The 13,086-nt window shown below is 35.9% G+C and overlaps 1 protein-coding gene across 4 annotated transcripts in view; it reads right to left on the bottom strand.

Moving 5' to 3' along the window:
- Positions 1-13,086, bottom strand: part of MAN1A2 (mannosidase alpha class 1A member 2) — a 176,080-nt gene that overhangs the window by 124,105 nt on the left and 38,889 nt on the right. For all 4 annotated transcript variants that reach the window (XM_027058270.2, XM_015076677.3, XM_053214669.1 and 1 more), the window contains exon 3: positions 6,494-6,590. In XM_027058270.2, coding sequence (XP_026914071.1) covers positions 6,494-6,590 — 97 coding nt within the window. The remainder of the gene's footprint in view (positions 1-6,493; positions 6,591-13,086) is intronic.

Genomic DNA, 13,086 nt, shown 5'->3' with positions numbered 1-13,086 from the left:
TGGGATTCTCTCTCACCCTCTCTCTCTCTGCCCCTACCCCACTCGCACACTCCCTCTCTCAAAATAAATAAACTTAAAAAAAATTTTTTAATATAATTTATTTTGTATATTAAACTTGTATCCTATGACCTTACTAAATTGTATTCAACCTAGGACTTTATTGTTGTTTTTTAGTAGATTTCTTAAGACTTTCTGCATGAATAATCATGTTGACTACAAGTAAAGACAGTATTACTTCTTCATTTCCAAACTTTATACTTTTGTCTTTTCCTTGCTTTAATGTACTGGTTAGGAGCTCATCTACAAAGTTACACAAAGTGAGAGAGCAGACATCCTTGCCTAATTCATAATCTTAGGGGAAAATATCTAGTCTTTCAACACGAGGCATGTGGCAAAATTTTTCCATTTGTTTCATCTTGGGGTGTGTGTTTTAATGTCTTTAATCAGGTTGAAGAAGTTCCCTTCTAACCAAGTCTGCTAAGAGTTTTTATAATGGATTGATCCTGAGTGTTGTTAAATGCTTTTTCTGCATCTACTGAAATGATCATATGGTTCTTCTCTTTTATTCCCTTAATATTTTCAATTACATCGACTAACTTCTAGATATTAAACCGACCACGTAATAATCATGAGTTACTATTCATTTTACATTTGCTGAATTAGATTTACTAATACATGGTTAAAGATTTTTGTATCTATATCCACGAGGGGCATAGGTCTACAGTTTCCTTTGCTTGTAATATCAGTGTCTGGTTATGGTATTAAGGCTTTTGTGGTGCTACCAAGAAGATATAACAATCCTAAAGGTGTAAACACTTAACAAGAATATATGAATATAAGAAATGTATGAAGCAAAAACTGACAAAACTGAATGAGGTTAGGAGACAAATCTAAAATTACAGTTGAAGACTTCAACACCCTTCTCTCAGTGAGTAATAGAACTACTAGACAGAAATTTAGCAAGCACAGAGGAAGTCTGAACAACTCCATTAACCAATGGCTTCTAACTAACATCAAGAGAACATTCTACTCAATAACAACAGACTACACTTGTATATATTCTTTCCAAGCACAAATGGAACATTCACCAAGACAGACTATATTTTGGATCATAAAGTAAATCTTCAACAATTTAAAAGAACTGAAATACAATGTTCTCTGACCATAAAGGAATTAAACTAAAATTCAGTGACAGAAAGATAAAAGGAAAATCTCTGAACATTTGAAAATTAAACAACTTACTCAAGGGAAACTTTTCTTCCCCAAGCTGAAAAATACATGGCTTTTCCCATGAGCTTCTATTTTTTTAATTAAGTTTTTGTTTAAAAATTCCAGTTAGCTAACATACAGTGCAATATTAGTTTCAGGTGTAGAATTTAGTGATTCAATACTTACACAGGACACCCAGTGCTCATCACAACGAGTGCCCTCCATAATCTCCATCACCTATTTCACCCATCCCTGTACCCCCAACCCTCAGATAGCCATCAGTTTGCTCTCTATGGTTAAAAGAATCTGTTTCTTGGTTTGCCTCTTCTTCCCCCCTATGTTCATTTGTTCTGTTTCTTAAATTCCACACATGAGTGAAATCATATGGTATTTGTCTTTCTCTGACTGACTTTATTTCACTTAGCAAAATATTCTGTAGCTCCATCCACATCACTGCAAATGGCAAAATCTCATTCTGTTGATGACTGAGTAATATTCCATTGTATATATATACCACATCTTCCTTATCCATTCATCCAGTCAGTGGACATTTAGGCTCTTTCCATAATTTGTTATTTTAAATAATGCTGCTATAAACATCGAGGTGCCTGTATCCCTTCAAATTAGTATTTTGGTATCCTTGGGGCAAATACCTACTAATACTAATGCAACTGCTGAATCATAGGGTAGTTCTGTTTGTAACTTTTTGAGGAACCTCCATACTATTCTCCAGAGCAGGTGCACCAGTTTGCATTCTCACCAACAGGGCAAGAGGGTTCCTCAAGAGAAATTTTAAAACATATTGAATTAAATGGAAAGTGAAACACAACATACCAAAATCTTTAGCATACAACTAAAGCAGCACCTACAGGAAATGTACAGCACCAAATGCTTACATTGGAGAAAAGGATCTCAAATCCACACTCCAGGCTTCCACTTAGAGCAATTAGAAAAGCAAGAGCTAAATCAACTCAAAACTGCAAAAGAAACAAAATGGTAAAGAGCAGAAATCAAAGAAATGAAAAACATAAAGAAAATATTAAAAAGATCAACAAATAGATATTTTTCCAAAGAAGACATATAGATGGCCAGCAGACACATGAAAGGATGCTCAACATTGCTCATCATCAGGAAAATGCAAATCAAAACCACAATGAGTTATATCACCTCACACCTGTCATAATGGCTAAAACCAAAAACATAAGAAATAACAAGAGATGACGAGGATGTGAAGAAAAAGGAACCCTCATGTACTATTAGTGGGAATACAGACTGGTGCACCAACTGTGAAAAACAGTATGGAGGTTCCTCAATAAATGAAAAATAGAATTATCATATGATCCAGTAATTCCACTACTGGGTATTTATCCAAAGAAAATGGAAACACAAATTTAAAAAGATATGTGTACTCCTATGTTTATTGCAGCATTATTTATAAAAGCCAAGATAAAAGCAATATAATAGAAAATTACTCAGCCATCAAAAAGAATGAAATCTTGCCATTTGCAACAACATGGATGGATCAAGAGGATATAATACTAAGTGAAATAAGTCAGCTTGAGGAAGACAAATACCATATGATTTCACTCATATGTGGAATTTAAGAAATAAAACAAAATAAAAGAGACAAACAAAAAAACACACAAAGAACAAACTGGTGGTTGCCAGAGGGAAAGTGGGCAGGGGATGGATGAAAGAGGTAAAGAGGATTAAGGAGTACACTTACCACGATGAGCACTGACTAACGTACAGAACTGCTGAGTCATTATATTGTACACTAGAAATTAGTATACACTCTATGTTATTACTTGAATAAAAAAATAAAGTGAACCATGATAAATTTTTTAAAAAGATCAATGAAACCAAGCTTCTAGCAGGACAAAGAGAAAATATGAATTACTAATATCAGGAATGAAAGGGGATTATCTCTACAGCTGCCACAGACATCCAAAAGATAGCAAGGCAATACTCCAAACACTCCATGCACATAAAATCAATAACTAAGATGAAATGGACCAATTCCTCAAAAACCATAAACTACCAAAAACTCACCCTGAAAGAAATACAGTTGATCCTTGAAGAAGCCTAGGGTTAAGGATGCTGACCACAATGCAGTCAAAACCCATATAACTTGACTCCCCAAAAACTTAAGTACTAATAGCCTACTACTGTTTACTAGAAGCCTACTGATAATAGTTGATTAACACACACTGTCTTAATAGACAATGTTTAGAATTAAATTTAGTTTATAATTAAACTACATTCTTACAATAAAGTATGATGGAAAAAAGTTATTAATAAAATCATAAGAGAAAATGCATTTACACTACTGTACTGTATTCATCAAAAAAAAACAAAAAAACAAACACCCTATATATAAAGTAGACCCATGCAGTTCAAATCCATATTGTTCAAGAGTCAACTGTAGATAAGCTGATTGGTCCTTACTGTTAAAGAAACCGAATTTTCAGTTTAAAAACCTCCCAGGGGGGGAAAAAAAATCTCTAGATGCAGATGGCTTCACTGGTGAATACTATCAACACTGAAGAAGAAAATAAAATCAATGTTAAACAATATCTTCCGGAAAAATAAAGAGCAGAGAACAGTTCCAAATTCATTTTATGAGACATTACCTGGATACCAAAACAAGACAAAGATAATGTAAGAAAAATACAGAGCAATATAAATGCAAAAGATAAGTGCAAAAATCCTCAACAAAATATTAGAAGTCATAAGCCAGTTAAGTTAGAAATAGCAAAAAGAATTTATACATAAACATACCTACATACACAGACACAGACACGTATAGAGAAAATAAAGGCACACTTCAAAAAGCACTGCAAAGTTAACACTCTTTTCCAAATCAAAATTCTTCCCTTTAAGGGCGAGAAGACCTATTCCTAACAAAACTCTGAATTCTTCAGTATATCTAAGTAAAAAGAATTCATTCCATTAATTACTGTTGGAATAATTAGTACCAGTGCTAATTTACATCCAGCAACATTTTCTTCTCACTCACTAGCTCCAGGAGTTTGCCTTCACGGGGCAAAACCAAAAGAATATACGCCATCCTTCTGGAAGTAGCATTTGGTTCGAGGATGGGCACAAAAGCCAATTTGAGACAAGAAACAATGAGTCAACGAAGTTTCTACGAAAACCAAGTGCTCTCTGCTCTACAGATGTGGTAGTATGTATATATACAGCTTCACACTGAGGCAGCCGTCTTGCTAAGAAGCCAGCCTGAAGATACCAACACACAGAGGAAAACGGAGAAAAGACATAAATAAAAAGCTTAGTTGGACTCCCATCTATGCTAGGACTTCATTGAGCTGATTAAATTTACTTTAGTTTAAGCCATTTTGAAATGGATTTTCTGTTATCTGCACATAAAGAATCTTATGATGCCAAGGACTAACCAGATAGAAGTCAGAGGAATGCTTATTTCAGTTACCACATAAAAGAATTTTTTAATAATTGAAGCTAGTAAAATGGAAAAGAACACGTTTTTAAGTTCTTTTCCATGTAATCTCAAATACTGTAAGTAAAGTTTCAATACTCGCCTGTATGTTCCTACCATAATAGAGAGGCTAGACTTTTGAAGTTTCTTTCAATTCTAAGATTCTGATTCTTGAAGACATACTGAATTTGGGACATCAAATGAGACACTCAGAACTATTACCACTCAGTTAGACTTCTCCTAAAGTAAAAGGAAACAAAACAAAAACAACACAAAACAAAAACAACACAAAACAAAATAGGGGCACCTGGGTGGCTCAGTCAGTTAAGTGTCAGATTCTTGTTCTCAGCTTAGGTCATGATCTCAGGGTTTGTGAGTTCCAGCCCTGCGTCAGGCTCAGCGCTGTCAGCGAGGAGCCTGCTTGGGATTTTCTCTCTCTCCACCTCTCCCCTGGTTGCTCTCTCTGTCTCTCTCTCTCAAAATTTATAAACTTACCAACTATTTTGCCTAGGACCCGTATCCATTTGACAAATGTTAATACAGTATGTGTTCTGAGAAATACGGTTTAAAAAAGAAGTAGAAAATTAACATGCAACTTTTATTTTACACATTTATACTCTAATCCTTTAGAAGGACTAACAGTTTACCAAAGAGTTTAATACTGAAAAAAATATTTACTTGAAAAGAGGATCTAATTTTAATTAACCATTAAACATAAAATGTCTTTTCCTGAACTAATGTCTCACACTGTGGCATCCACAAAACAATGGGAACTTTTCCATTTGTAACCTTTGCTAAGGAAATATGCTTTATTTCATTAGGTGACAGATTCTAAGTTAACTGTATTAAGATATTTCTGGTGTCTTTGACAACCTAAAGAAAAATTTTTTCCATTATTCCTCGATTCCAACATCTCTGAAACCCAAGAGAAAAGATCTTTTCAGACATTTTATGTTTTACAGAAAATAAGCAAGCAACAAATTACAAGAGAAATCATAGCATTAGAAAAACTCTTTCAAATGTCACGAGGAAAAATGCCGTGATTTAGGTTACTGTGGTGGCACATTACAATTAGCAAAGATAACTACGTTGCATATAACTAGTACATGTGCCTCCCTACCTCAATATTTTCTTAACTTCACCTATTATTACTTAAAAGATACCCATTACATCAAGAAAAATTGAGAATGCGGGAAAGAGGTGAAGACTGTAATAAATAACAGCTTGATGATTCTCAAGACTTATCCTTAGGTTAAGTAAAAGTTAAGTACTTTTTGAAATGGAGAAGTTTAACAAGTAGAAGTGAGCTCAAGAGACCTAGAAAGTTAGAGTGAACTCAGGCTGAACACAGCTCTTCCCCAGACCTCCATCCACAAACAAATGAATCTTTCCCTTGGAATTGTGAGTGTACAATATCACCCACTCACCTTACCAACCAAATCACCTTGGGCATGTGACTTTTTTATATATACAGAGCACTACTGCTTTCTTTCACGTCTCTTCCCCCTCATAATGCGGGGGGTATCAGAACTGTGCTGAAGAAAGAGAATTACAAATAGGTACCTAACTTCCCTGACATTAAAGAAAAAAGTGCAGAAAAAGCTTCAAAACACTGATAAATGACTACAACATCTGTAGAGGTAGAAAATCTACCACATTATCTGTATATTCTAAAGCAACTAGCATGAAATCTTGACTGAAGCTTGCAAAAAAAAAAAAATACATGTTGCTTCAAATTATAATAGAAATGTTCAGGTTTTAGAAAGTACTTAAGAACTTAGATTCCGTTTTAAAGATGGATATAGTAGTTAGAAGAGGTAAACTTACCAAAGATATTAGTGGAGTGTCCTTTCCTTGCAATGGGTCTGAGTTCATTATGTCCCCATCCATATATCCTATAATTATCCCAGGCATGTTTCATCATCTGAGAAAAGAAAAATTATAATCCATCAATTAACATCACTCACAGACCGTTATTTCATCGATCTATATCATCTATCACTGTAGCCTTACCCATTCTTCCTGTTATCTCCTGTATCAGAATATTATTCTATTAACATTTTTTACTAGCGTGATAACCCACATCATCATGTTTAACCTCAGTCTACACAAGAGAAGGAAAACTTGGGTTTAAAAGACAAGTTCTTTTTATTGGGGAAGAAGGTGTCTGTTCAGCACTCTTTCCTTTGAGGAACTGTCAATTCTTTGGGGAATAGCTCCCCTTCCCTCCCTGTGATCACGACGGCACTGTCAATCAAGGGGCTCTGATTCCACAACCAATTACTAGAGAACTCCTTACCCTTAGGCTGAAGATCAGCAAAATCCTTCCTTAAAATAAATACTTCAGGCTTTGCAGTCCATACCATCTCTAGCAATTACTTAACGCAGCTACCATAGCACAAAAGTAGCCTTAGACAATACGTAAACAAATGGATATACCTTCTCCAACTAAATTTTATTTTTAAAAAATAGACAGCAGGCAGAATTTGGCCTGTGGGTTGTAGTTTGCCAACCCTGACCTAATCACAGTGACTAGGTACCTGTGATTCAAGTAGTGGCAATAAAGTCCTTTTATGCATATTGTTATAGACACTAGGAGATAAAGGGACTCTCTCATTTTGCAATCTCAAGGTCTGTGTAACACATTATCTTGGGCTGATGGGGGCTAACACTCTCCCAATGTGGAGATACTAAACAAAAGGATAAAATGAATATTATTGACAATAACACCTACAGACTTGGATTTAGCCAAGCTCGAAGCCCTAGTTTACAGCCACTTAGCTAGTAATTTTTTTTATATCAACTAGTTTGAACTATCAACTAGTTTGTTAATTATACAACAGGTGAATTATTTAATAGTGGACTGTGGTATATAAAAAATCTATTCATTTAACAGTATATCACCCATTCAAATATTCCTCAACTTGCTTTTTTACAGCTTGCATTATTCACACACCAAAACCAGACAAAGATATTACAACAAAACTGAAAACCAGTGTATCTCAAAAACAGATGCAAAATTCCTTAACCAAAATTAGCAATCTAGAGAGGATACTACATAATGATCAAGTATAGTAAAACCTAGTTTTAACCTAGACTAATTTAACATTCAAAAGCCAATCAACAGAATCCACGTTACTAGAATAAAAGGAAAAACACCATACGATCATTTTCATAGAGGCAGATGAAGCACTTGACAAGATTCAACAGCCATCCATGATAAAAACTCTCAATAAACTATAAGGAAATGCCCACCATCTAATAAAGGGGATCTTCAAAAAACCTACAGCTGACATCATACTTAAGACTAAATTCTTAACCCTTCAAGTTGATAACAAATCAAGTATGTCCATTCTCCACATTTATTTTCAGTAATGTACTGGAAGTCCTAGCCAGTGTAACAGGAAATAAAAGGCATAACAATCAAAAAGGATAAAGGAAAAGCACCTCTATTCACAGAGGACATTACTATGTATAAGGAGAATCCTAAGCAATCTAAAAAATAATAATAATAACCCACTAGAACTATAATGACTTCAATAAAATTAACAGGGATACAAGTTCAGAAAACTAAAGTCAAATATATTTCTATATGCTAGTAATAAACACCAGAAATGGAAATTAAAAAACAAGTCCATTTATAATAGCATCAAAAAACATGAAATATTTAGGAATAACCATAATAGAATATGTGCAAGAAATTATATATGAAGAACTATAAACACTGACAAATTAAAGAAAACCTAAATAAGTGGAAATATGTAACATGCTCATGGAACACTGGATACTGTTAAGATAACAATTCTTCTCAATTCATTTACAAATTCAGTAAAATCCCAATCAAAACCCAGCAACCTTTTATTTTACGTAAAAAAGTGAATTCTAGAAAGGCAAAGGACCCAGAAACACAAAAACAATTTTTAAAAAGAACAAAGTTTGAGGATTTAACCTGATTTCAAAGCTTACTATTAAGTTAAAGTCTTTAATACAGTGTCCTACTGGCATTAAGGATAAGTATACAGATTAATGGAACAGGTAGGAATCCAGAAAGAGCCTCAACATCTACTGAATCTGTCATTTGATTTTAAACAAAGTGCCAAGCATGAAAAGATGCTCAACGTCGCTCCTTATCAGGGAAATACAAATCAAAACCACACTCAGGTATCACCTCACGCCAGTCAGAGTGGCCAAAATGAAGAAATCAGGAGACTATAGATGCTGGAGAGGATGTGGAGAAACGGGAACCCTCTTGCACTGTTGGTGGGAATGCAAACTGGTGCAGCCACTCTGGAAAACAGTGTGGAGGTTCCTCAGAAAATTAAAAATAGACCTACCCTATGACCCAGAAGTAGCACTTCTAAGAATTTACCCAAGGGATACAGGAGTACTGATGCATAGGGGCACTTGTACCCCAATGTTTATAGCAGCACTCTCAACAATAGCCAAATTATGGAAAGAGCCTAAATGTCCATCAACTGATGAATGGATAAAGAAATTGTGGTTTATATACACAATGGAGTACTACACGGCAATGAGAAAGAACGAAATATGGCCCTTTGTAGCAACGTGGATGGAACTGGAGAGTGTGATGCTAAGTGAAATAAGCCATACAGAGAAAGACAGATACCATACGTTTTCACTCTTATGTGGATCCTGAGAAACTTAACAGAAACCCATGAGGGAGGGGAAGGAAAAAAAAAAAAAGAAGTTAGAGTGGGAGAGAGCCAAAGCATAAGAGACTCTTAAAAACTGAGAACAAACTGAGGGTTGATGGGGGGTGGGAGGGAGGGGAGGGTGGGTGATGGGTATTGAGGAGGGCACCTTTTGGGATGAGCACTGGGTGTTGTATGGAAACCAATTTGACAATAAACTTCATATATTGAAAAAATAAATAAATAAACAAAGTGCCAAGGTAATTCAATAGGAAAAGGATCATTTCAACAAATGATGCTGAACAGCTAGAAAAACTGAAGTGCACCCTTACTTCAGACAATAAAAAATTAACTGGCAACAGATCACAGACTGAAATGTCAAAACTAAAACTTAAACATGTACCCACACAAATACTGACACACAAGTGCTCATTGCCAACTTTATTCCTAATAGCCAAAAACTGGATCAAATGTTGAACAACCATTCAACAGGTGAATAAATAAAACAAACTACGGTACCTGCATATAACGCAATACTGTTAAGATAAAAATTACCTTCATGTGCAATCTACATAGATTGAATCTCAAAAAAATTATGCTGAGCAAAAGTCCAGAAACAAAATATCACATACTTTATGATTCCACTTCACTGAAACTCTAGAAAAGACCAGTCTAATCTGCAATGACTAGAAACAGATCAGTGGTTGCCCAGGACCAAAGAGTAGACTGACCAGAGAAGGGCACAAGAAAGCCATTTTGAGACTGTAAACGTATTCACATCTTGATAATAGTTGCTGTTATACAGGTGTATACATCTCTCAAAACCCATAACCAAGCAGTACTCTTTTATATTTTTAACAAGCAGTACTCTTACAACAGGTACATTTTATTGTATACACATTACGCCTCAGTAAAGCTGATTCTTAAAAGAAATCTAATAGTCTGCCATATCTTCCCCACTCATAATTCCCACTCTCCTGGGGCAATTAAACTCTTTTACCTGTTTTTTTCTATCTAAGACTATATTCTGAAATATAGTCTACAGTGCTATTTCAGCATTTAGATATTTACTGTACTCTCCTATAGTTACGGTAATTTAGCTTTCTTATGCCACTACTATCTCCACGTAAACTTCCCCACACTGATTTCTCCTGCCCACATCCTCCCAATTTAAATAACAACATGCTTTTCTTATAATTATCACACTATTTTATTCAACTTTTGTTTTTCCTGCTGTTACCTACTTGTCTGAGGGTTTGAGTTTCTTTGTTTGCTTAGGTTTTTAATGTATCGATTCTGAATTTACTTCCAAATTATACTTGAGCTTCAAAACTTGTCTCAGTATAATCAAACACACCAGATAAGACTATCAGTTCCATTTTATTCTCTGATGTACCAATCTTTCCTGAAGCTCTCCACCCTCCAGCTCTAAGCTCTGCCCAAAGCACAGCAGTCACCCTGCTGAGTCCCTTATTCACCATCCGGAGAGCGCCCTTCCTTTCTCTCTCTAGTGACAGATCCCCTATTGCCAAAAGCCCTTCTCTTCCTATTTTTGTGCTGAAGCATATTTTCCGATAGCAATCTGAGAAAATGACTAAATTTACTCTCAGATTTGATTCATAAATTGGCCGAATAGATCATTCTTTCTAAGCCATTGCTCCACTCTCTTCCAGTTTCCAAAATTGTGACTGAGGAATCTGAGGTGCCATTATGTACGATCCCATCTTTTGAGTGGGGCCTTTTTTTTCTCCCTAAACTTTTAGGATCACTATTAATATTATTTTTTTTTTTCGAGAAGGAGTGTGCATGTGTGTAGGGGGTACGGGTAGAGAGAGGGAGAGGGCAAGGGGGGAGAGGGAGGGATGGAGGGAGATGGAGAGAGAGAGAAAGAAAGAGAGAGAGAGAAAGAGAGAGAGACAATCTTAAGCAGACTCTATGTCCAGCACAGAGCCCAACACAGGCTTGATCTCACAACTGTGAGATCATGATCTGAGCCAAAATCAAGAGTTGGACACTTAACTGACTGAGCCACCCAAGTGCCCCTAGGATCTGTTTTTGAATGCCTATTTTTCTAAAATTTCAGAAGTCTCTCTTTTTGTTTTTTTGTTTGTTTGTTTGTTGCTCACTGTTGTTCTATGCCTGACAGGTCCTCTCAATCTGTAAACTCACATTCTTTAGTTTCAGCCAATTTTCTTAAATTGTTTCTTTGATTTCTTCTCCTCCTTTTTCCTCTATCTAATCACCTGTTAGATGTTCTTGACTGATCTTATTTTCTTGTTTTCTCAATCTCTTTGTTCTACTGAGAGATTTGCTCAATTGTATCTTCCAACTCTTCTACTGAATTTTAAAATTCTATCACACTTTTTATTTCCAAAAGTTCCTTCGTATGCTATAAATGTTCCTTTTCAGAACTTATTTTTCTCACTTTATGAGTTCCATTTTGTGTCACTCCAATGATGTTAATGCTTTTGTTTTTTTCTCCTCCCTGTATTGTTTCTGTATTCTCTGAATTCCTTTCTTCCATCTGTTTTATTCTCTAATGTGAGAAACTTTCCTGAAATGCCTGGTGATCTTTGTTCTTCACATAAGAGGGAAACAAATGATAATTAAAGGCTATCAGTAAACAAGCAGGACTTGAACTGAGCCTCATCTTAGTTAGGGAGCACAGGTGACACCCAGTGGTGTTTCACTGAGGAACAGTGTAGAAGACTCTTTTGTCTTGGGCCAGTCTCTTCAAAGAGAAGTCATCCACTCTCCTGCTTATTAAATACACACCTGGCTGTCAGAATTCTGAGAGCTCACAAGAAAGCAGTCTTAATATATTCAGAACATTTTTCACTTAATTCCCTCCACCTTAGCCACTTTTTTTGTTTTCCCTCAGCCATACCTGGTGTTCCCCAAATCCAGATCTTCCCTAATTCATCCCTCCAAAAGGTAAACTTTACTGTTCTGCTGGGGAAGGGAGGGCAGCAGCTAGGATGCCAAAACTAGAGAACTGAGGATCTAGGAGTTAAGAGCACCTCTTGAAATTTTCAAATAATCCCTTTCCAATTTCATTATACCCCTGCCTTCAGAGGTAAACAATGTCTCTAATTCTTGAAATGCTCAGGTATCCTGCCATTCATATCACCTTGCCCCTTGTTAGCTTCTTTCACCACCAGCTTAAATTTCAACTTTCTCTGTGTGTTAAGCCAGTATCGATAATGTTTAATAGGAGCCTATACAGGCATTGGCTTGTAAAAATACCGGATATTGTGGTGTGCTCTAAAGGGTTAACTCACCAGGTCTGAGTTGTCCAAACCCTGTACATCCTAAAGAAAGATATGTCCTGTGCCAGACTCCTGGAAAATAACTGCTAAAATTTTATTATCCTGTCTGTCAAGAATATCTTCATTTAAATGAAGCTTTGGGCCATGTCAGTTCATGTTCACAATGTGATTTATGGTGGCAGCCTTGGGCCACATGGTATCAGCCTGACCTTTGGAGGACTTGGGAGAACTAAGTTCAGCCACGCCTAAAGAATGAATCTCAAATAAAAACCCTGGACACCAAGGCTCAGGTGAACTTCCCTTGTTGGTGATATTTCATACACAACACTGCTGGAAGAACTAAGCAGTGTCCGCCGGAAAAGGACAACTAGTAACTTGCATCTGATGTCTCCTGGACTCTGTCCTATAAGCTTTCTCTATTACTAATTTTAATCTGTTGCCTACTGCTGCAGTAAACCAAAATCATGAATATAACAGCTTTGCTGAGTTCTGGGAGTAC

Source organism: Acinonyx jubatus, chromosome C1 (assembly GCF_027475565.1).
Source record: "Acinonyx jubatus isolate Ajub_Pintada_27869175 chromosome C1, VMU_Ajub_asm_v1.0, whole genome shotgun sequence".
Classification (NCBI taxonomy): domain Eukaryota; kingdom Metazoa; phylum Chordata; class Mammalia; order Carnivora; family Felidae; genus Acinonyx; species Acinonyx jubatus.
Note: the sequence above shows the minus strand (reverse complement) of the source record. Positions and strands in the feature narration are given on the sequence as shown.